Consider the following 24,948-nt stretch of genomic DNA (forward strand, 5'->3'; position numbering starts at 1 on the left):
CGTCATTTTAGAAAAACAAGTACACAAGTGTCATCCACTATGGTGTTTTTATTTCTAATATTGTGGACTGAACACTACAGTGTAATACAACAACCTGGAGTACAGAGAAGGAAAACGATCAATTTAAGGCATTAAGCTGTCTGGGCAACTAAAAGTTTAGAAGGCAAAGAAATCTGACAGCATCACCAATTCTCATAGAATTAAGTTGGTTTTATTTTTCCCTCCATATCAATGCAGCATTTACAGTACTTAATAGTGCACAGCTCCAAATGACTCCGTTACAAGTGTTAATGCAGTCAATTTAACGGCCTAAAACGCAACACTCAAGGTAATTTGGACTTTTCTGGCCAGTCCTGCGGCCCTCAAGACGCTCATCAGAAATAAATGGAATGCAATTTTCACAAAAAACACGACAATTTAAAAAAAAAATTTTTAAGTGTACATATAAAAAACAAAACATATTAAGCTAAACAGCATAATGATGTCGTAAGCAGAGTAAAGATAAAAGAAGGCCCCCGAAATTCAAGGCATCCCTTTTATAATTTGACCTGATGGCATGGATTTTCATGAATAATATGATCCCTTTTGACAGCTCTCTCTCTCTCTGTGTCTTTGTGCAGCAACAGACAGAAATATACAAAACATCTAAAAAAACATTTTCAAAAGCTGCATTCATAGAATTCAAAACCCACATTAACATGAATAAAGTGTTAAACAGACATGGGGAAATCTAGTTAAAAAAGAAAAAGGCTCAATCTTATTAGCTGAATGTGACATTAAACTGATGCCTTCACATTTTAAGATTACAGTACCTAAATATCAAATGATCTTATTTTCAAGTTGTGATGTTTTGGGGATATAGAAATGAAATGGCCGCATAAGAAAATCTGTAAATACTGGATTGCTGGTTGAGTCTCCAGCGATGGTCTTTGCTGATTGAGAGGAGGGTAACAACCTCCTCTTAGTACACAGTCGAATAGTATGTCGTGATGTCCTGCTGGACTCTCTTGAGCTGTTTCAGGAGGATAGTGGCGCAGACCAGGGCAGTAATCTGTCATGCAGACACAGAAGGAGGAAGGGGCGTAAAGAGCGGGGACAGGACAAAGATGTGCAGAGGACAACCTGCATCATCCTCCCCATTGCCATAAGATCCAAACCAGCCAAAGAATGACGTGAAAGAAGCCACATTTCCCAGTGCCAGCGATCAAACCCAACACAACCCGCTCGAAAAGCACATGTAAAAGTGAAAAATGCCACATGATTGGTGAGTAATAACTAGACATTTAAAGAAAAAAAGAAATCCAACCCCATAACAGTTGCAGATACAAAAGAACAGACCACAGTGACTTGTTGGGAAAGAAATCAGGCTGGTACAGTGAACAATATCTTGCTTGGCCTCCAAGACTTGTGGCACAGCAAAAATCCATTTCCACCTTTTATGAGAGGAATAGTTGGTGGAGTGGTTTAATAAAAATATTGTTGGAAAAAAAAAAAAAAATCAGCTTAAAAAGGAGCCTTTTGATTCAGAGAGCCTCCTGTCCTATTCACCCACTGCTGCTAAGCTTGGAAAAACTTGACACATCATCAGCATTTGTCATGCTTCCGTGTGGGAATAAGAAAAACAAACAACTACCCCGAGTTCCGATAACTGGCAATGGTGTTGTTTTAACTGTTATGGGTACTTTAGGGTGGATTTTTTTTTCTTTAAAGGGTGCAGGGGACACTTGGCTGTGATCATACTAAGAAGCAGATGATTCTGTGCCAGAGCATTGTGAAATAACATCAAAACAGCACAACAGTGTGCATGGAAACTGACAAGAAAACACTAAGCCTGAGCCACAGGTATGTTGGCCACAGAGAGGGGCGTGAAGACGACTGGGTCCTGGTCGGGGTAGGACGTGGAGGCAAAGGCATGCTGAGATGGCTGAGGGGTAGCCACAACAGGACTGGTGTGAGTCAGGATAATGTACTGAGGAGATGAGGCGGACTGACGAATCTTTGAACTGAGGGTTGCGCTGCATATCAGAGCAATGATCTTTGGGAAGTAATGAATGGGAGAGCAAGAGAAAAGGGAAATAAAGAGAGAGGCAAGGGGAAGAGTTTCAATCAAGAAACACAGGGGAGCAGAGTGATTAGAACATGAACTTACGAAATAAGAGCTGCAAACTTGAGCTTACGAACAGACAATATTTACAATCTCACTTCCTGGTTGACACCATTTCAGTGAATTTGTACCATCATTTACTAACATTGAGAAAACAGATTATTTTATCACCAACAATTAAAATAAACCTGTCCAGCTTTTCTGTTGGGATTAAGAAACTAAGTGACAACCTAACAGTCCCAATAACTGGAGGGGGTGTTGGTTTAACTGTTTTGGGTATTTTAGGGTGGACATTTTCCTTTAAAGTGTGCTGTTGGGATGAGATATTCTGTTTTGAGAACAGATTATTTAATACTAACACTTGAAAATAACCTGAACTGTATTTTGAATTAAAAATGGCTCGCAAGTACAACTCTGTGGTGTGCAACTGTCAGTGAATTGGTGCAATATTTACCACTATTTGCATCTTGTTGCACATCATGATTGTGTCCTTTGTGTTGTGTTTTTTCAACATTTCAATCCAAATACAAAACGGCATCAAGCTGCGGTATTTTTTTTCCCCCTTAATTTGCAGAAATGATTTATTTCTACCGCTTTAGAAAAATACATTTACTTGGTTGTTTCCCCCCGTGTTGAACGAAACGTAATTTATTGTGTCCAATTAAACACGCATGCAGCATTTGCCTACCAAAAGAGCTCCAGTCCCGATGAAGATGCCCATCACCATCGGTGCCCTGCGGTCAAAGACATTTGCGATGGTCATCGGACAATTCTGTAGGAAGACGAGAGGAAACTGTGAGCACCCACACAACTGCATTTCTTAGTCTTACAATAAATCCATTAGTATAATGAGACAAATCATCCTACATAAAACCGGCGTCCTAAAAAAAAGAGTCAAAACCAGTCAATGTTTAACTTTTGTATCAGCTGTGCTCCATGCATGCATGCCCTCTATTAATGAGTTTTATCCGTCCAGATGGCCTCTAATGAGAGTCACCCCTCCAGCTCGTGGATTCAGGTCACTTCAGCCAAGAAGACAGTCATTAGGAAATATGAAGACGCCGGGCTGCACTTAAAAACTCACTCATGCCTTTTAAAAAAAATTGCAAAAAGGATGGAGAAATACACAGACAGATTCTGAAATTGTGTTAAAATGGAGTATAAGATTAAAGGAAAATAATTAGGAAAATGATAAAACAACGGCGGAGATTCGGAGGAGCCCTGTTGGTAAATAAAAGGTGAAGCCCAGAGAGGGTTGGTCAGTGAATTCCAGAATTGTGTCTCTGCATGTTTGTAGTTGGCTAAATATATGCACCCTGGTTGCATTTTGCTATCTCCAGAAGATCATTTTTGCCTTCACCCGTCTCTTGGCTTTATTTTTGCCAATGATAAGACAGAATACTTCTTTTTGGTCCCGAGTTTGTTTCTGCATATGACTGAGGTGGCCGAGACAGGAAATGTAGCGAGGAGAAAGCAGGAAAAGCACAGAGCTGGTGGCCCGACTCCACACCGACACCACTGAACATCCAGTGAAGGGACATTGAGATGGTGACATCTTATGAGCACCTGGGTGTTCATCTGAACAACTGGACTGCACTTTAAAACGCCACTGCACTTTATAAAAAGGGACAGAGCAGACTCTACTTCCTCATGACATATTTTTGGAGTGCAGGGGACACTCCCGAAGACCTTTACTGCTGTTGTGGCATCAGCCATTTTCTATGGTGCGCTCTGCTAGGGGGAGCAGCATCACAGCAGCTAACAGGAAGAGGCTGCACCAGAATGGCCCGCTCTGTCCTGGGATGCCCTCTTGAACCTAGTGTTGGGGGAGAGGAGGATGACAGCCAAGCTGTTATCAATCATGGACAGCAACTCTCACCCCCTCCGAAACACAGTCACTGGACTGCAGGACTCTTTTGGTAACAGGTTGCTCCACTCAAAGCGTGTGACGGAGAGGTATCGCAGGTCATTCCTCCGTGCAGCTGTCAGACTCTAAAATGAACACTGCTCCCAGTGACAGTTCACACAGAAACTGCAATACACACTTGTACATATATATATTTATATATATGTGTGTATATATATATGCTATTCTTTTCTTTAATCTTCTGCTATTGTACCATTTGGAATTCCCCTTGTGGGACGAATAAAGGTCTATCTTGTCGTGTCTTTAACATCTGTTCAGTTCCTCCTTTTTATTCCATTTCAAGCCGAAGGATGAGTCATTAGACCTTAGGGTGGAAATTGAGGCTGGGCCAGACATTAATGCAACCGGCATAATTAAAACAGCTTTATTTCTTGGCACCAACTTACTGGCATAACAAACTTCTCCAAGAACCCATCCGGCTTGGGACAGGTCTGCTTGACTATCTCTATCAGAGAGACGCCGGTCACTCCACAGCAGTGGATCTGCAGGGCAGAAGGAGGGAGGTGGGGGTGGGGTGACATTTGAACTGTTGGGTATCTGACAATTTACACTGCATCTATAAACTAGTGTTCAACATTCATTAAGTAAGTAAATAAGTAAAATTGTGTAAAAAAAATAAAGACTCTGACGGAACTGTTTAAAACTACATCTAAAAAAGTGCCACTTTTTAAAATTTTCCTGATGTCACCTTCTATTTCTTGACAACATTGTCGTGATGAGTCTGTCCAAAATAGTGGGCTAGCTTCTGCTAAACTCAGGCTACAGCCCCAAAGCAATTAGCTCATTGTCAACTCATTAGCTGCTTTTGTAAAGAAGCAAATACAGGGAGACTAGCGTGCCCTTTGAGGCTACCAAGCTGCCAAACGAGGCGAGGTCCTAAGCTTGTTTGACTGCTCAAAGCGGTTCTGTTTATTTATAGCTACGAGCCTGTTAAATCTCGCATGAAGGCGGACATTTTGAAATAAAAACCTGGAAAACATCATCCACAGTTGGCTGAATACTTTTTAAAATAAGAAAAGCTTTAAATTGAATAGGGCTTTTTTTAATCATAAGGGAAGGGAAAGAATTGTTTGCTGCTTACCGTGTTGTGGATGAAAGTGAGAGTGACAGCAATGCCTGGGTCTCCACTGGACACATACAGAGTGTACAAGCTAACGTAGAACTCCCCCATGTTCTGTCCAACCTTAATGAGGAAAATCAAAGCACAATATCATGGTTTAGAAATAGTGGGGTTCTTACATATTTTCAGATGATTGCAAACTTTTTCCGTTTGTCTCTTACCTGATCCCTGCTGGAATAAGCGAGTACTCCAACAGCAATTTCAGCCATAGCCAGAAAGGTCAAAAGGACGGAGAACTGAAGGGACCGGAAGAGATAAAATTATGGAGGTTATTAGTCAGGAAGCACAACAACAGCACGGGAAGTGAACCAATAGTTCAACTTGATCCTCTATTTTCTCCCAGTAGATGCATCAAAACCGAGATAGATAAAAGACAGCTTAACGACGCACTACATCAACATGTGAAAACACACTCAAATAATCCGATAAATAAGTATTACCACCCTGTAAAACAATAAATAACACATGGATTTCACTTTAAAATGAAGACTGTTGTTAAGTCAAAAAAAAAAGGACAGCCAATGTCTTTGCAGTTTATTGCAGCATACAAGCTGTCCTCAACTTTCTGCCTTTTAAACTATGTAACACTTCAGGAATGCCTTTCACTTTCCAACACGAACATAGAGATTAGGCTACGAGCTAACGCTGGAGAATAAGAAATCCTGGGAAACTTTCAGCAGCACAACTATCAAAACAAATAGTTGCCGTTAAGAGTATTACAAACAGATGCTGCACACTCCTAAAGCCCACTCTTATAAAGCGGGGGAGCTCAGTGATGGGCCCATTGATGTGACTTTATTTTGTTCTGAGTCATAATCAGCCATCAGCCATTCCTCCTATGTGCACTGCCACATTTGTAGCTCTTTTGTGTGATTTTGCAATGCAAATTTACAGTGTATCTGAAAAAGGGGCAAAGGTCAACGTCTCCAGGCTGGATGAGCAGGGACTCTCAGCTCAAAATACAAACCGCGTTATTGCTATTGACACCTGATGTGGCAGATGGTTTATTACACAGAACCATCGAGTAGCATCCTTGGAAAATGTTTATCTGTCTGTCACAATTCAACTTAAGGCTTGGTTCTTAAATTTCATTAAATGAAATATCTCAGTGTCTTCGAAATGTTAATGTGACCTGTTAATAATTCAAACAAAAACATATTTTAAATGTAGAAAACGGAGAATGGAGAACGATTTTGTGATGCAAATGTATTACTCTTTTGAACTCATATTGTTTTGAGAAGCAAAACGCTTTATTTTTGCGACCCCAGCCAACTAGCCGGACTACTTTCGTCAACGCCAAAACGAGGCTGGAACTCGATTCACAGGGCGCAGTGGGGGGTAAGAAAATGTTCATAAATGATATTGCTAGTATGGGATGTCATACAGCTTCATGTGAAAAGAGGCGAACTATCCCTTTAATCGGTCCACCTCCAGTTGTAATACAGGAGTAACACAAACCAATCAACGTACTATTGTACAAAGGTGCTCTAATGTGTTCCCTTATTATTGAAGGGTTGGAAATGGTGGCTGTATTCGTGTATGCGTCCGTTTAAGGCGGCGGATGGGGGACCAGTACGCGTTGCGCGTTTAAAAAAGAAAAACCGCGGCTTCGTGCTTGGTTCTTTTGCTTTCAATCTGCTGTAATGCGTCACAGTGCAGATTAAGTAGCCCGCTCCACCTTGAGTAACCGCCACCTTTGAATCACCACCACATACATCAATCTTACAAGTGCAACGATAAATCTTTAACTGTCGGATGTTTTGAAAGCCTTTTCACGAGGGGGCAAAGCGAGCGCGGCAGTAATTCATTCCCTCCGGTAAGTGCTGCCTCTTCTGAGCACTTGTTCTGTGAGAGGACGTTAGTTAGTTGGCTACTGGCCAAATCAGAGCGAAAAAAAAAAAAAAAAAAAGGGGAAGCAAAAGGAATAACTTGTGATGATGAAACACTTACCCTGAAAAGACTGCTAGTTTCTCACATAAGCTGTTTTATGAAGTTGTATGCTTTGCGTCATTTAAATGAATCAAGCTGGATATTATTTTCACTCGGCAGTGAAGCACCCACACGGATGTCTCCCATAAGCACGCAGCTCATTTCATTTTAATTTCTTATTGTACAGGAAATGGCATTTCTGCCGAGTGAGCGAAAAAAACCCCACAAAGATACTGTAATAAACCTCACCACTTGTAAAGCACATCTTTTCTCGTTGCAAGCGCCGTAGTCTCCAAACGCGACCACAATCAGCATAACTGAGCCGAGAACTATCAGCACAGTCACACCTGCGTTGAGAGAAAACAAAAACATTGGTTACAAAGTGTGAACCAGAAACAGATTTAAAATAAAGAATTTTCCCAGGGGGCTATATTGCATAATTACGCCCAATGCATATACACACACACACACATACATACATACATACATACATATATATGTGTACCTACCAATGACAAAAGCGCTTGAGTTGAGGGCATCTATTTGGAAGATCCCTCTGGTGTTGTCACTGAACCTCAGCCATAGGCCGAGACCCAAAAAGACAAATCCCACCAACTGCGGAAAAGAGAATAATAAAAAAGAAAAAACAGATGTTCACCTGCGTTCTTGGTTTGAAAGTTTCACATCCTCTCTTGGTGACTTCAAATAACCCGATGTTCCTGAATTCACGCTGCTAATGGGTCCTATTTTGTTTCACACCATGTAGGACTTCCAAACAGGTGGCATGTTGGCATTTTCAGTGAGGGAGCAAAAACAAACAAACAAAAAAAGGGCAGGAGGAGTGTGGGACAGCTGGGAAAACAACAGCAATTCCGGGTGGGCTCAGTTCAAACAAATGACGTGTTGTTGGATGGAGAAGCTGCGGTTGCGACAGCATGCCGTCAACAGTCTCCAGGTTTGCATAAAGGCACCCAGAGCTTGCATTCCTGGGAAACGAAACCTTTTGGCTCAACCCTTACAACCCATGAGTCAGACCCCCCACACACCACCACCACCCTTATCTTACAACTTATAGCAATATGTATTTAAATTAAGGTGGAAAGGTGTGTTTTTCCTCATTTCTCATAAATGTAGGCCTATACGTTATTGCAAAAAACAAAACAAAACAAAAAAACAAATGCGCGACTTACCGCAAAGATTATGTTGAAGAGGATGAGGATATATTTGCAGACGAGCCCGCATCCATCCACAGCCATGATGAACGGTGCTTTGAGGAACTACGCACTCGGGAAGTCTGGAAACGTTTGCACGACTTGACTCAGCACAGGACTGCGAAGTGGAAAAGCACACGGATGTTTTTTTCCAAAAAAAAAAAAAAAAAAAACACACTTCCGATAGGATACAAACCACCCACGCTCACAAAATGAGATGCACTTTGTGCTGTCGCGAGTCGTTTCAGATGTCAAATCCAGATTAAGCACCTAGCGGTACGCTCGTGCGTTTAACAGTTCTTTCACAGAGGTGGAATTCTTAAGCAACGTGACAGCGATTAGGACATAAAAAGAAGCGTAAAAGGAAACACAAACCTGTATCCTTTCCTGACTACAGCACACCTTAAGTTCTGCCTGCTGGAGGAAGCGAAGTACTCGGGCTCTCAATACATCTGCGTGGACGTTGTTATGCCTGGGCATGCAGCATGCCCCGCCATTTCACATTCGTTCAGCTTTCCTATTGGCCAAGGGGCGTGACTGACAAGAGCTCCGACCAATGAGCAGAGTAGGAGAGGCTGCGGTGGCCTAAAGAGAGAGAGTGAGAGAAAGAGAGAGAAGGGGGAGAAGCGCAGTAAAAATGAAACTTAGGGAAGTGAAAGCTAAAATTCACTTCTTTTTTTTTACTTTTCTTTTGTAGCCTATGGCCAAAATATAACAAAAATTTAAAAAACTAATTTAGTGCGTATCTGAACTGTCAGTTAATATTTGCTGTTGTCATGGCGAACACTGTGATGTTCAACTCCCTACTTGCTTTACGCCCTTGAAACTTGGAGTTGAAACGAAAAACAAAAAGAGGGCACAAAGAAGAAAAGAACATTTAAACACACACACACACACACACACACACACACAAAGAACACGAGGTAGCCTGTGCCATCCTCCCCTCCCACACAGTGCACAGGCCAGTGTGCACTTTTTGCAACTCTTTGCGTAATTAAGAATGGTCATTACACCATCCACATTGAGAAATGTACTTTAAGACAAAATTAAAGTTATACCCAGCTGACATAAAACCACTTTAAGGGGAAGTCAAGACTTTCTCACCGTACCCACATGCGGTTCCAAACGATCTCAAAGACACAAAACAACTACCATGATTCTGTGGTGGGAATCTACTGCCTCCACCACCACCAGTTAAAAACTCAACCAATACAGTTAAACAAGATCTGCAAGTGCTGAGGCCCAGTTGAGAAACGAAATCTAAAAATGTCTGTGGAGATCATCGACAGCTTATACCTGTGCTCAGAGCATGCATAAAGTGCACATATGTGAGGTATTATCAGTGCTGAATGATGTCATAACCTTTTCAGGTTACGGGAAAATACCCTGTCACCCAGATAGAGTCTTTTTTCAGGGAACATAAGGCCTTTTTCAGTAAGACAATGTCAAACTAAGATTCTGTTCATATCACACCAACATGATTTGGTAGTAAAATAAGCTGTGTCCTCAGCTGGCCTGCCTGCAGCCCAGGCCTGATCCTCAATGAGAGCTTTTGGTGAATTATGAAATGGGGAATTACAAAACGAGAGGACTCTGAATTATGGAGCAGAATAATCGTATGCCAAGCAAGGTGAGCGAGCAGGTGAGCTTTCTCAGGAGGAAACATGGACAGAAAGTCGCAGCCAACAGTTGAACAGCTGAGGTGAGGAGAGACTCCTTCTCAGTGACATGTCCAGGATTACATCGTCTGTTGTTAACAGTTATAACAATCCCTCCTCCTTCACTGTTACCTCTCTGTCTGCAGTCTTTGTTCATTTAGTCTTTTTTCGCTGCGGAGTAAAGAGGTGCTTTAGAAGTTTCTTCAGCCGACTTTTGAAAAAAATAGTATTCCCCTCCTGATATTTCTTGCTAGGTCATCATCTAGGCTCAGAGCACATTCATTTGATCTGCCACTTATCTCACTCTTCCCATGATGATCAAAGGAAGAAATGGTTTAAACTTCCTCCTCCTTTTTCTGTGATTTTTTTTTGCTCTTCATGCTAGAAGAACTCAACTCATCTGCATTCGGGGTCTTATTCCAGGCATCACCTGAGCTTTGGAAAGCTCAAGCTGCTCCGACGTGCAAATAGCTGTCACGTTGCCACGGTTATGCATAAGCATAACAGATGTAGAAAAAGTGCCAGAGGTACCCGGCCGAAATTATTCCAACAGAACAGCCTCAAAAGCAGCACAGAGAAACAAAAATCCGACATGTGTTTTCACAGAAAAAAGCTCAGCAAGAATAGAATAGAATAGAAAAATACTTTATTGATCCCCCAATGGGGGAAATTCAAATTAGTCAAGTAGCTCAAAAAATTATTAATATTTACAATGAATGTATAGAACAACAACAATAATAATACCAATTCTATTAAAAATACTGCTAGTAACTAATAATAATAATAAATGACTAAATAAATAAATAAATATCAAAGATTAATCAATCAATTTGAGAAGAACTCAGCAGTCACTGTTAAAAGTGGGACACATTGCTGTGCACCCATTCTTCTTTTATTTTATTTACCCATTTATGTCCTTCTTTTTTACTGTCTTTATCGATATGGATACTGATTGTGTGTAACTGAGTCGTTGTGTGTTGCTTGAGTGTTGGAGTTTTGTGTTTGTTTATGTTGAAAAAGGAAAATTAATAAACATATTTTTTTTAAAAAGAACAAAAAAGCCTTATGGCTGTGGGAACAAAGGACCTCCTGAACCTCTCAGTCCTGCAGCGCAGAGAGATGAGCCTCTCAGTTAAGCTGCTCCTCTGTCCTGCCAGGATGCTGTGGAGAGGATGTCATTGGGTGAGAGGCAGGGTGCACCCTGGTCCATCACAGCGCCACACAGACACAAACGAGACACACAACCATGCGGCCTCTCACTCGCTCCTATAGAGACAATTTAGTCTCACTAATTAACCTAACATGCATGTTTTTGAACGATAGGGGGGAAGCCGGAGCACCCGGAGAGAACGCACACACACACGGGGAGAACATGCAAACTTGAACCACCAAACCACCATGCAGCCCTCCATCCAATAATAAGGACTTAATCTATACTAAGACAAAACAGTGCAGGAGAAATAGAAATGTTCCCTCAGATACTATAGTATACAGTATGTTCCACAACTGACATCATTTTACTGCTGTATCGAGAGAGTAATGGCTTCTGCTGGCTCTGTCGGTGAAACAGGCAGCAGTGTGGAGTGATGTGACCCCTCTGTCTTCCATCATTGCAGGTTCAGTGGGTGGCAGAGGAGCAGGTAGCAGGAGAGAGAAAGAGGTTGATAGAGTGAGTCATACAGACGAAGAGGGGGAAAAAAACGCGCACACACACGCACGCACGCACACTACGCTCCCATGTGCACACACACACACAAACACAGACGTTTACACACTTTTACACAGAGGTAGTTGGCCAAAAGCAACGGCAGTCGTTTCTTTTTTGAGTCAGGCGGGGGAAGGGAGCAATCAGTACAGGTTTTATGACATAGGTGTGTGTGTGTCTGTGCCTGTCCAACTATCTTCGTGAGTTAGCAGACTATCTGAGTAAGAATATGTTGGGAAAGGGAGGATGTTTAGGCCATTTTTCCTCTTCTCCCTCCATTTCAGAGGGCCGTTCGAGCCGTGTGAAGCCTTATTGCTTTTGAGGGTTCAGGTAAAAAAGAGGCTTTAGGTTAGGGCTGTGCTCAAGCATTTAGTTGTTAACGCTGAGAACAGCCTGAGCGGATGAGGAGGACGTTGTGCCATGAAATGTCCTTGCAAAGACAGCCATACAAAACCTGTGTATTTGTGACGGCAACGTTTGATCCGAGTTCTATGACTTAGCTGGCTTTGCAACTGTAAGCCTGTCTGAAAACCAGCAGATAATTTGGCTTTGCATGAGTCACACGACAAGAAATACACAAGAGTTAATGAGACAGTGTTTCCCTTCAAACGCTATGCCATTTAAGACCCACTAGAGGGCGCAAAAACCTTACAAAAAAAAAACACAAAAAACACAACTGTACTGGGTATCACTCCCTCAATTGAATTTCAAGCAGTGGGGACTGGCGTGGGGCTCTTTTGATGTCATTTTATTTTAGATTTCTTGCCTAAAACTTGCGCGCATGTGAAAATACACAGACATTTCCATATATATATATATTTAATGTATTTTGGAAGCTTTGGCGAATTTAAACATGTACGTGTAACGGATATTTAAAAATGTGCAAACCGTTGACTATTGAGAGTAGGCTACATGCGGCGGTGTTAATATCAATCACTCCTCTAACATACTGTTTACGGCTATTTCAAAAATGTGAAATGTGAAGGTGTTTTTAAGTCAAACGTGGTCTCTTGCCACTGTGGTCAGTCTTTTTCCCCCCATTTTTTTTTTTTTCATATCATCTGCAATTTAGGGTGGGAGGTGTGGGGGGGCAAATTCTGGCAGGTCTACGAGCTGTGGGACAAGCATCTTCTTCCCATGAATTGGGCTGAAATGTTTAAATAATTGAGGATAGAGGAGGAGGGAGCTGTAAGAAGGTGGTGTTGGTGAGGGGAGGGGAGAGGAGGGGGTTTGGAAAAAAAAAAAAAAAAAAGAAGGCAAAGGAGACCAAGAAAACGCGGACCTCAGACCAGTCCACTCCCCCTCACTGTCTCCTCTCTCTGTTCCCGGTCTCCATCGAGAAATCTGACTGCAGATCAGCGCGCCGCGACTCCCCCACACTACGAGTTGGGACTGAGACCAGAGGAAATCGTGTTCGTCGGTCGCCAGGTCTGCACGCCAAGACTCATCCACAGCAGACCACGGCGAGGGAACGGACGAGAAGGGAGTGAATTCAAGGGGAAGGCTGGTAGGAACCACGGAGGAGTTTAATGCGATAACGCACACGGCGGCGAGAAGAGAGAAGGACTGGCTGGCCGCGCTGAAGGAGTAGTATTACGCTCAGCTAATTTCCAACCTTTTCTATTCTTGGCAGCGAGAGTGTGCTCTCCGAGCCACATTTATAAAGAGAGCTAGCGGAATGTAATGCTAGCAAGCTAGCTAATGTTAGCTAGCTAATTAGCTCGTCAGGCATCCGAGAGTCGGACGTGTGATCTTTATGAAAATAGGTCACTGCTTAGTGTCGTTTTACTTTTTTGGAGGGGGAAAAAAAACCTGCTCTTTTGTTTGCTCTTTATGCTGGATCGTGGCATCGTCATAATGGTCTTTCTCGCATAGGCAACGCCAAGTTAAGACAATAAACAGTGCGAGCTTTCCCATATTGATGAAAGTCCGTTCAGTATTACCCGTCTACGCGTGTTGTGGAAAAGCCAAGTCCACTGTGAACATCAAGCTCTGAAGAGATCAGGAAAAGACAAAAGGGGGGGAAATAACACAGACTTTTGACTTCTGACTGTCTGCCGTCCAATGTTAATGTCGACCGACGTTGCATCTCTAATGTTACCCGTTAATCGGGGAATAATGGACTGCGAGAGGGAGATTGATGCAGCAGCCGCCGGAGCCCTTGCGAACACGGCCGGGGGTCCAGCAGTGGTCCGGGGAATGAAGCGCGGAGACCCGGAGCCCGACGCTCAGGCTGCCGCTGCTCTGACTGAGTTGGCCGGGGCGGAATGCAAAAGACCAAGGATAGACGGGACCGGGAGTGTGGTCGGTGACATTGGACAGGTATGAACGCAAATGTAAACGCAAAAGAATCCATCCGTCACATCTGTGTCATTCTCTTCCCTTTTCTTGGTTTCCCTTCTTGAGCTTTTGTCTTTGTAACATTGCAACAGATTATCACCTGCCTCCCTTCTCCTCACTGATAAACGTTTGTCCCTAAGCATCACCAAGGAGGGATGTTTTGACAGCCCCCCCACCACCTCTCCCATCCGACAGCATAGTCCTGCCGTATTTGGAACAAAAAAGAAAAGCCTGTAATTACAGCAAAATGAGAGGTTTCTGAGTAACACAACAGCAGAGCGTGCCCTGTTGAAATGTTGTAGCTGTGCTCGTGGAGCTGCTCGGCGAGGGAGCACGACCAAGCCAGACAAAGGTAATATGATACAGGCTCCATTGCTGTGACAGTCAGCACCACAGCAAAGATCAGAGCCATTCATCATGCCTGTCTGGCACGAAGGCAGCCCGTGCTTTGTCACATGTGGCGAGGTATCGTGCGTTTTTTTTTTTTTTTTTAGTCACTTGGACAGAATTTCTACGAATGGTGCTGATGATTTGCAGCCAGTCCACCACGTATCCTGATGCAGATGGCATGTGCCATTAATGCCCCCTCATTGTGGCTAGGTGTTAAAGGAGAGAGGCAGACGGGGATTGGGGGAGGGGTCACCACAGTGAAAGACAAAGAACAAGAGCCTTTTGCTGGAGGCTGAAGGAGCAAAGGGGGCTCAGGGGGCCCTCCTTAACGTGGGTCTTCCCTGCTTTCATGACTGGACAGCTGAAACAGCGGAGCATCGGCGACCCGTTCCTGCGTCTCTGCTCTCATGCACTCTTACAGTAAACCAGAGGGCTGCCTCCTCACAGGACGCACCTCTCTTGCTTGTTCTCTGCTGATCTGTTGCTATTTATTCCTCCGTGGCTCAGGAACGCATAATTCTTACACCTACACGCATATGGTTTTGAAGTGCCTCTGATCCGGTGGTACAGGGGGAACATTTTTAGCTGACGTCTGGTGTTTTTTTTTATTCACTGAGAAAAGTCGAAGGGAAGGCAAACGTCGCTTGAGGTCACTTGCTTGTAATTCAATCCGGAGAAATTGGTAAAAAAAAAAAACCCACCATAATGGGGAGTGCGGCTGACCTGCTGCAGAGACTGACAGCAGAGCTGTGGAGCTCAGTGAGTTTCACAGAGGTTGTTACTGATGATCGGGGAGAAAAGGTTACGGTGGTAAAGATGATGTGGAGGTGACGGCGGGATGGCGTGGGGAGGATTCGCCCTGCCCGTCGGTTGTATTGATTGTGGAGTACGAAGAGATGAGTAGACGGAGACACTGGAAGAGGATGCGAAGTGGATTAAAGGTTTGGGGTGCAGAATAAAGAACGAAAAGGGGAAAGAGAGTGATTTAAATGGCCATGATGCGCCAGTGGATTGCAGGAGAGGGAAAGGGACTCGGATTGGTAGCTTGCATCCATCAGGGGGCATGATAAAGGATGAGGAGGAAAGTGATGGATGAGGGGGATTGCAGTAGTTGGGGAAGGGATAAGCGGGGGGGTATGGTCTGAATTAAAATGAGTGGTTCAGTAGCAGTATATGCTGTGAATGAATAAAAGAGAAGATGACATTGAGGGGTTATGCTGGCAGTTCAGGCATAAGAGGCGAGTAGCCGGCGAGTTGTGGGGTTGCTTGTGTGACCAAAATGTCCCGAACAATTACTGCAGGATTCCCACTGAGGGACAGAGCCAGTAGACTGCTGACCTTCCAGACTGACTGTAAATCAACACTGTAATAATAAATGAGAGTGCAGCCTCCTCTCTTTGTTGCCCGTGCTCTCCTCCCCCAGTTCTGCCTCACACACCGCCCCACCCCCCCCACCCCCCACCCCCCTCGCTCCCTGCCCCCCCCCCCCCCCCCCCCCCTTCGCGTGTCCTCTGATTTGTCTCCCTCCTGCCCTCCCCAGGCATATTTCCAGATTGTTAATTGACTCCTGGTTTGCAGGCTTTCAGTGAACCCCCCACCCCGCCCCGCCCCACGCTTTCCCTTTCAGCTATGCCTTTTTTCTCCTGCCATCTTTGATTGTTTCTCCACTTCTCAGCCCATCTCCAGTCACTCAGATCTGTGTATTATCTCTCTGTTTCCCAAGCTCTGCACGTGTGTTCTCTCATGTTTGTGTCCCCCCCCTCTCTTCTTTGTCATGTCTTATCCCCCCTTCTCTGTTGGCCGTATTCATTTATCCCCTTGAGGCAATGCTGTGGTCCACTCGGATGCAGCGGGAGAACAGTTTCCAACTCTCCCTGCATGTCGCTCCCTCTGATTCGGAGAGCCGATTTGTCCTATCGTTGGCAGTAAAGAGGCTTTGTGTTGCGCTAACGAGATCAAAGCTCATTTAGAGGGGGGCATTAACCAGACTGATCGCTATAAAGGGCTAAGGCAAAGGGAGAGGGAGCAGGCAAAGGAGTGGTTGATATGAGGGTTATTACCAGCAGTGAACAGTTTTAGTTGCACAATGTTCACGGCAGGCAGTAATCATAAGATGTAGGATTGCTTATTTGAGTAGAACAAATGGGGATTGGACTTCTGCCTGCTGAAGAGTTCAAGGAGAGATCTGTTTGGTCATATAGGCTGCTCATGGGCCTTGAGCCTTAAATAAAACCCACAAGAATAAATGAACTCTGTGCAGGTCTGTATGGATTTCTTTTGGGTTCTGGAGGTAAATTGCATTGTGGAAAATGAAAGCTTTTTGATTTTAAGCGTACTAAATCGCATTCTCTTGGATATCTCCTCAAAATACCTTCAATTAGTCACATCTTAGAGTGTTCACCTATTTACAGTTCCGGCGGAATGAGGTCACCTACATTTTTTTGCTGTTTTGGGGAAACGATTTGCTGAATAACCAGATTGAAATTTAAATTCCATTGAAAAAAAATTCAAGAGGCTTCATAGCTTTCTAAGAAGGCGGGAAATTAAGGGGGAAATGAGGTGGTGTGCAGATGGAAAACCTCAGCGTTGGGTGATTATTTTAAAATGAGGTTTTTACAATGTCAGAAAAAGTATGAAAGTGTCTGATTTGAAATGGGGGGGGGGGGCTTTTCTTTTTTCTTTTGTTTTTTTACTCTGCCTTTGAACAGGCTTTGCTCGTTTCGCCCAGCCGCGTCGCTCTCATCCTCGGTGGGCCTCGGAGCTCTGCGCGGCGAGAAAAACTCTGTCACAGCTTGCATTCCACTGCCACGTTTGTTCTCGTTTGTTAAACTAGCAAGTCTAAGAATAATGTAAAAAAGTTCCCCCGTCATAAAAGATGTTCTCTCTGGCATCCAGCTGCTCCCCGAGCAGCACATGTGTGCAGCCATGGGAGAGGGTACCTTCCACCTTCAGTGTTGCCGCCTGCTGAGGAGTTGTTGGTGGGGAAAAGAACGGGAAAACATGGCGGAAACTGTAACTAAAAGCTGAAGTCTTGGGTCACGCAGTGCAGCAAAAAAGTCATGAATGCTCTAACTTGTTACACACACACACACACAACCCAAACGGTTGCATAACATACATACCATGACGACAGCACTCGTATAAAAGAATGAAAAGGATTGTGAAATGAATATCATTTGATTTAGGGAAAAAAGGAAGAAGGAAATCGGCGGGATTTTTGTAGCTTTTTATTACATTTGTTACCATAACAGATTCAAGATCAATGATAAATCATTATCCGGTCAAAAGTAAGCGGCTCGTAAAGAAGAAATATCCACCGAGGTGGGGGTGGTGTGAGGCAGGAGCAGGTGGTGTGGGTCAGGCTGCGTGTCCAGTCTTGAGTTGGTGTGCGTTAATGTCTTAAAGAAGCTCGAACGCCAATGCCGCGCGCTCTTACATTAGCCTCCCTGCTGCTGTTTAATGATTGCCGTTAAACTTTGAGCCACGGCGCAGCCGAGTCACCCTTGACTTTTGAACCGGCACCGATAAGCTTAAAAAAAAAAAAATCTCCAGACAAAGTTGCTCAACTCGCAGTCTCGCTATCTCTCCTTCTTTCTCCTTTCAGTTCACTTCACCGCGCTTTATCGCCACGAGTGCAACGGTTGTGCTGCCAATGCGCCAAAAGAACTGAATGGGATCGCACGTTTAAAAAAAAAAAAAAAAGAGGAACACATTTGAGCTCCCGCTCATTTATTTATTTATTTATTTATTTAGTTCGTGTGTTAATGGACACTGGACTCGGCTCCTTTAACGCGCCACTTGCATTATAACTCTCCCTTTATGGGTGTCACAGCCCCCCCCAACAGCCGCCCCACATGTCTGCTCCCCAAGGCTGCCCCCAAACTGTCACATGTGCTCCCATCTCCACCCACACACACGCAGCGAAATGTCAATTCAGTGTTTCCCTTACATGGGGTCATCTGCGATGCATTGCCACAGGATTGTCATAACAGTGTTGAACTTCTATTGAATAATGCGCATCCGCTCATGAAATGTACCTGAATCTGTGAATTTGTGTCAGGTGTCACAACGCTGACATTTTTAAAACTGTGACAAAGTATCCCAATTTCGATTCCTTCGTCAATACTGCGATTGTTGTTTTTTTTTAGTATCTTTTCATAGGATTCGCAGTGATTATCTGGGCCGGGTCTACAAATGTTTCGGGGGTGCTCAGATGTGAGCTGTCACCGAGCCTAAAGTTTATTACACACTATGTCGGCATGTCGGCTAAAGTTGTGCTGTTGGCTTCTTTTGTTGGCAGAGGTTTTGCTCGTTCCCCTGGCTCCTTTTTTTTCATTTCGTTTTCATTTACCGAAATCCAAAAAACGCTTCCAAATAGCACGGTTGCCGTTTTCTTTATCCACTAAAACCGATCACGAAGGCCGCCGCCTTATTAAAGTCCTGTAAAATTGGTCTTCAGCTCGAGTAAATGAGACATACGATGAGAAGAAATCAGCACCATGAGTGAGAGGCAGCAGGGCTATACGGACAGTGTGTGTGTGTGTGTGTGTGTGTGTGTGTGTGTGTGTGTGTGTGTGTGTGTTTGTTTGTTAAGTGGCTGTTGGAGAGAGAGTGCAGTTAGAATCTGTGTTTTGGTTTTTGGTAACTCAACATATCTGACACATCAAATAAGTATTCTGCTGAAAATCCATTATAGCACAAAATCCCCCCAAAATGTAACGGTTGCATTTTTAAATTTTTTTTTTTAAATTTAAGCTTTTATTGATTAGGCGTTGTAACATAATCCATATCCATGGTGCACGAGAGGCTTTGTCTGCCCAACCTGAAATGATTTGATCTGACGGAAAACAATGAAGCGGCCCTCGGAGCATGTTGATGTGATTTATGGAGCAAAAAAAAACGATCCGCACCAAGTAACTTTATACGATCATAAAACCTTTTAAAATGCTGTTAAATAATTAGCTTAGCCAAACAGAAGAAGTGGTGGGAATGCTCAGTTGATGAATGTATATTTGCATCGGTGCACATTGGGTTAAAGATGTGCGTTCGATCAAAAAGCATATCATTAAAAGTTCCACGGTGTGAAAAACAGCTGACTGAATTAGCTTCTGCTAACAGCCAGAGCCAAAGACCTTGTGTTGTCCTCAGCGGGCGACCCCTGCAGTTGCACTCGTACAGGGTTATGGTTAATATTCAATATTTTTTGTTCATTCATACTGTTGTTAAGCGCATTACATTTAAAAAAAAAAAGATTTTATGGGCTGGGGATAAGAGCTAAAGCAGATTAAGGGGAAAAAAAGTGAGTAATCATGGCTCTGTTGTTTGCATTTTGCTTAGTGAGTGTTTCAGCTAACTCAAAAGGAGCCGAACGCTGTGTATTTTCTTTGTGTATTTAACGTATTCATTGGTTTACTTTTAGGTTAAGGCAGAGAGATGTAAGCCTTTGGTTTTTCCAGCAGTAGGGTCCTCGAATCTTTCAGAGGACGGTGCCTAAAGGCTGATTCATACTCGGTGCAACCTCGCTCATACTAGCTGGTCGCAAATGGCGCAAACGGTCACGTGTCCCAAAATTCCGCCACGCCCCCCTTTGCAAGCTAGAAAATCCTCGCGCGGCACAAGGGCGCGCACACAACTTTTTTTCTGACTTCGCGCGCGCTCAACCGGAAACAGCTGACCAAGAAAAAGAAAAAATGAACACTGCAGAGACCGGTGACCGAGAGGATGCGCCTTTACAAACATCTGTACCACACGTCTATGAAGTTACACTGGGACAACGTTTGACAAAGTTCGTCTTGTTGCAAAGGACGAACATTCCACCTTCTCTTCTGTTTTTGCCGCAGCTGCTTAGCTCTGAGATACATACAGTTCTACACCCAGAGTAAATTCATTCCGCATCAGATGTGCCAGCCTCTGCTGACGTGACACCACAGGTGGCATTGTGTATGCTTTCTTCGTGTGCTTTTCAGCTTGTTTCCTCAACAGTGACGCTCGCTTGTCTGGAGAGAACTGCAAATGTGACGCATACTCAGCGCAAACTGCGCTTATGAGCTGAAGGAACTGTGAAGGGGCTGGCGCTTTCGATGACGTCATTAATGGTTCTCGAGCCAGAACAGTTGCGCGGTTGCGCCGAGTATGAATCAGCCTTAAGTGCCTGCTTCGACAGGGATCTGTCCACAAATATGAAGAAGGACCTGTTATTAGGAGTCCAAGCGTGTAAATAGAGAGGGGAACGCTCGTCAATAAGTGGAGGGAAAAAAAGTAGCTGCGCCTAGTTCATATCGCATGTGTGTGAGGCTCCTGTTCTCTCAGGAAATGCATTAACTGAAATAAACAAAACAAAAAAACAAACACGGCGTCACTGTTCTGTGGAACAGATTTTATTTTTCAAGGCCTGAAAAGGGTGCCGTCTTAAGGCATAACCTTTCAGTGCTGGAAGAATCTAGTTTATTCAGGTTTTGGAGTCCTTCCTTGTAAGGCGGTGCTATACTCAGATGATGTGCAAGGACGGGGTTTGGTGAACAAAGGTTTTTTTTTTTTTCGTTTTTTTTTTCTTTCCATCCCCGGGTGGATGAGCTCGTTCCCTACCAATTGGTTGTGAGTTCAAGCTACTTTGCACTGTAAAAGCACTAACTGAGCATGTGCTGAAGAAATCCAAAACCCACTTATTGCAGATTTGCTGCACGAGCGACCGTAAAGCCGACTCTAAAAAGACTACAAAGCTGAACAATCATTTGTGTGCGGATCCACGCGGGAGCACAGTTAGTTGTTTTGTTTGTACGTTCTCGCGTGTCGACTATTTCCAGTTGCATTCATCATTTCCTGCTTCATCCATTAGCTTTGCGCTGCCTTTTGGAGGACGGCACATCAATCACATCGCTCTCCGTAATCGGCCTTCTTCCAGTAGACCTGTTGCGTTTATTCCCTCTCCCTCATGGGAGGTTTGTGCCATGGATGTTGTCACTATGTCTGGTACCTCAGCCGTAATGATTTATCTTCACTTTGTTGTCGCTGGTCGACTTCATAGAGTTGACTGAGGGTCACCCGGAGATGTTCCTGAATGAATGATTTAAAATCCAGTATATTCTTTGTGGATTCCATGTCTCGGGTGTGGCCATTTTCGTTCCCTCGATACAGCGGCAAATATTTATTTGCTCCGTAAACATGCAGCCGAGGGTTGGAGTCCTCACCAGAGAAAGAAGCCGCCCTCCCTTTGTGTGTTGTAATCCGAGCTCCTCCATCCTACCTTGTGGCATCCCGTCCACGCATTTGTCGCTTTCCGCCATTTGGCGTCGACTACCAATCTTTCAGTGACAGCCTTTCATCGCGCCCCCTTATGCTCTGCTGTGGGTTAATAACACCCGAGTGGAAATTTACTGGCACCGGGTGTTTATTGTCAGGAGTTTAACTGCTGATATTCAATCAACCGTGTTCGCCGCCATGGGCGGATTTCGATGAAACAAAAATGAGAAACAAGAAAAACCTCGTAATGAAACGGTTATTAAGGTAATGGAGTTTTCTCGGATAAGGCATTGTAAAGAGCAATAGAAACCTTATTCGTACTTTTCGATTTAATCATTTTTTTCCCTCAGAACTACAAAGGCGTGAATATTACTAATATTAAAGTTTACAGATTACGTCGTGAGAGAATAGCTCTTCTTTTTCTAAAGCTGTGTATGTACTGTTCAGGTATTATTAAGCTCATACCAGGGTAGCAAAATATGGTTAATTGCGTTTTAGTTGAAAATTACACTAAATTTGTGTTTGCCCGTCTCGACTGCTTACAATTGTTGACATTTGTTTATCGGTGGGGTAAATGCTGTCGTTTTCTCAGCGGCGACACCTACTGTTTAGGATGAAGATTGCCGTACAGTGCCCTTTTCGCACTGCCATAAATGGTTATGGTGCTGTGTTGGTCTCACGATACACTCAAACCTATGTCAGACCCCGGCTTCATCACCTCTCTGCTGGACGAGGGCGAGGAGCTGCTTACACGAAGAACTGGGGGGGGGGGGGGGCTACAGAAAACACCATGAGCTCAGTGTTTGTCTCCTTTCCCAGATGTTTATGACTTAGTATCAGGAGTCCTGTTTGTAAGCGCTTCCCAAGATCCATGAAGCAACATCCACCATCACTGTTTGAGGGAGGGGGGAGGGCACAAGGTTCTTCGGTGAAGATGAACCAGAGTCCCAGCACTGTGGTCCTAATGATATAAAAGAAAGGAGGGTGGTTCAAACGTTTAGAAAGAGACGTTTAAATTGATTTGGCCAAAAAGACTGCCAAGTATGAATGGCATGGATCCTGACAGCCCGGCCCTCTTGATAAGACTTTGTCAAAGCCGCAATACGTCACCGTAATTTGTCCGAAAGTTTTAGGATTTCATTTTTCTGCTGAATGAATCGTTGCAGGTGGCAGCAGGTGGGGTTTTTGTTCATCTACAGTATTTGGTACTCAGACACGGCACAGACCCTTTCCTTAGGCTGTTGTGTTAGAGACCACTGGAAGCCTGCAGCAGCCTGCCTAATTACCCCCCCTCTCCCCTCCTCCTTCTGCCTCCACCCCTCTCACCATCTGTTGACCTCATGTCATTTTGCCTTCCCTTACCACTGCTGCTACTTTTCTTCTTCCCGGACTCCTGTTTTGCTCCAGCAACTCCCCAACTCTTTTCCTTCTCCTAAAATAGCAAGTTGGAGAGGGAGAAAATAAACAAGAGAGACGCCCTTTTAGTTTTGCCTTCCTTGGAGTCAAAGGGGGGGCCCGAGAGAAGGGAGAGTGTGTTTATAAGTGTGTGACTTGTTTTCGGTGCTTTTGCCGATCGCCGCCAGCGCAGCCTAAAGCCTCGCAGTCACCAAGCCGGCGCCTTCAAAGGCTCCTCTCTGCTCGCAGACTATATGCCGTTAACTTCGTGGAAACTTAGAAAAGTGCAGCCTGAAAGCATAACTTTGATGCAGCACACGCTGTTCCTTCATTTAAAACTTCATTTATGCTTTTTTTTCTTCTTTTTTTTTAAACAGACGCAGACGTTTAAAACGCTTAAAAGCGTTGCCGTATGGAAAAAGGAGTGCACATACGTGTGCATCTGTGCTTTTGTGCGGCTGTTTTAGAGAGGCTTTAAAAACCAGGGATCAAGTTCAGACCCCCGAGCCCTTCCCCCACACCCTAAGAAAATATAAATCACATGGCATTCTTCTCTTATGACTCATTGTCTCCATTTTGCAAATGTTTTCTTTTTTATTTCTCTCCCCTTTCTTTGCTTTGGCCGTATTCTTACCCACATTCCTTCTCCTCCTCCTGTGTGTGTGTGTGTGTGTGTGTGTGTGTGTGTGTGTGTGTGTGTGTGTGTCTGCTCTTATTTTCATCTAGTTTTTTCCTTTTCTTCTTTCCTTCTTTCTTTCTTTCTTGTCTGTCCTTCCCCCATCTCACCATCCAGCTCCGTCCCTCTTCTCCTGCAGACAGATTGATTCCAGATGTTTTTAACCCCCCCTCTCTCCCATCTTGTGCTCCTCTCTGTAAACTCCTCCTCCTCTTTCTTCTTTCCACTCCATAGAACCAACAGTGACTCTACAATTTGAAGGTCTGGGATAATTTTGGTTTAGATTTAGCTGGCGTTCCAGTTTTCATCCCACTTCTCATTGCTAGTGCAGTGAATACACCCAAACCCAAATTCTCAACATTTCAGCAAACTGACTTTATTATGAATCCCGTTGTAATAAAAGTAAGTGTTATCTCTAGTTTTTGATGAGGTAAGTCCTGTTTGAAATGGGCTACAGTGTCGGCAACGTTCAACGTGCATCTTTTTTCCGTTTAGTACGGCTCTGAACAGCCCCCTTATGCTGCATTTCCATCTGTGCTGTGCGTTGAGCACCAGCAGCTTCCTCGAGGTCCGCCTGCTGCTCAATATAAGCCTGTCCGTTCCCGTGTAAATGTGGCGCACCAAGGAGAGCGTTCCCCCTGGGGATGAGGCACGAGGGGGAAATTGGTTCCAGATGAAACAGGAAGTGGGGAGAGCGGACAAAGAAGCGGCTGTTTGAGACCGGGGAAATGGAGGACGGGCTCAGAATCTGGACACACTCACACCCAGAGTCAAAGTTTAAAGCTTGTGCATCAAAACAAAAAATGAAAATGGCTTCTATTTCCTATCCTTTACTTCTTTTCTTTCTATTTTTTTTTTCATTACATCTTTCCCCCTCATCCCCTCCTGGCTTTCCTCAAGCCTTTGCTGTCTAGACACTCCTTTCCCTTTTCTGCACTGGTCCATACATGGGGACCACATCTGTGTTTGGTCTCTTTGCCCATCTCCAAACCTCATTCGCACAAAGACTTGAACTACCCAAGCAAGTGCTTTTGGATTAATGGGTCTTTGTCTGTCTGTTTATATAGACTCTGTGTCAATTTGCCGTCGATGCTGCTCTCAGTGTAGCACTTGCCCTTGATTGGCTGGATGAATGCTATTAGGAAGTGATTCCCACAGCACGCAGCTCGAGGTCAGGGCTGCGAGGTTAACTCCGCTGACACTCTTCCGAAGCCAAATCTTCCTTTCCTCGTTGCTGGAGTGTTGCACAGCCCA

The 24,948-nt window shown here is 44.2% G+C and overlaps 2 protein-coding genes across 6 annotated transcripts in view; one reads left to right on the forward strand and one right to left on the reverse strand.

Moving 5' to 3' along the window:
- Positions 1–30: 30 nt before the first annotated feature.
- Positions 31–8,773, reverse strand: cd9r (CD9 molecule related). 3 transcript variants are annotated; one of them, XM_075454970.1, is made up of 10 exons: positions 8,667–8,773; positions 8,271–8,409; positions 7,590–7,695; positions 7,330–7,427; positions 5,313–5,387; positions 5,113–5,214; positions 4,418–4,513; positions 2,793–2,876; positions 1,817–2,035; positions 1,016–1,051 (listed from the first exon to the last, which is right to left on the reverse strand). In XM_075454970.1, exons 2-9 carry the CDS (start codon positions 8,334–8,336, stop codon positions 1,826–1,828), a joined length of 837 nt encoding a protein of 278 aa, XP_075311085.1. In that variant the 5' UTR covers positions 8,337–8,409; positions 8,667–8,773; the 3' UTR covers positions 1,016–1,051; positions 1,817–1,825. The 3 variants fall into 3 exon arrangements, with proteins under 3 accessions (XP_075311086.1, XP_075311085.1, XP_075311084.1); XM_075454971.1 differs by lacking the exon at positions 1,817–2,035 and having other exon boundaries at positions 31–1,051; XM_075454969.1 differs by having other exon boundaries at positions 1,016–2,035.
- A 4,147-nt stretch (positions 8,774–12,920) lies between these two features.
- The window catches only part of LOC142371997 (RNA binding protein fox-1 homolog 2-like), a 49,455-nt gene continuing 37,427 nt past the window's right edge, over positions 12,921–24,948 (forward strand). For 2 of the 3 annotated variants that reach the window (XM_075454717.1, XM_075454719.1), the window contains exon 1: positions 12,922–13,976. In XM_075454717.1, the coding sequence (XP_075310832.1) occupies positions 13,719–13,976 (258 nt within the window). In that variant the 5' untranslated portion in view covers positions 12,922–13,718. Of the gene's footprint in view, positions 13,977–24,948 lie in introns of all 3 variants that reach the window. The other variant, XM_075454718.1, reaches the window with a different exon arrangement.

This window comes from Odontesthes bonariensis, chromosome 21 (genome assembly GCF_027942865.1).
Source record: "Odontesthes bonariensis isolate fOdoBon6 chromosome 21, fOdoBon6.hap1, whole genome shotgun sequence".
Classification (NCBI taxonomy): Eukaryota; Metazoa; Chordata; class Actinopteri; order Atheriniformes; family Atherinopsidae; genus Odontesthes; species Odontesthes bonariensis.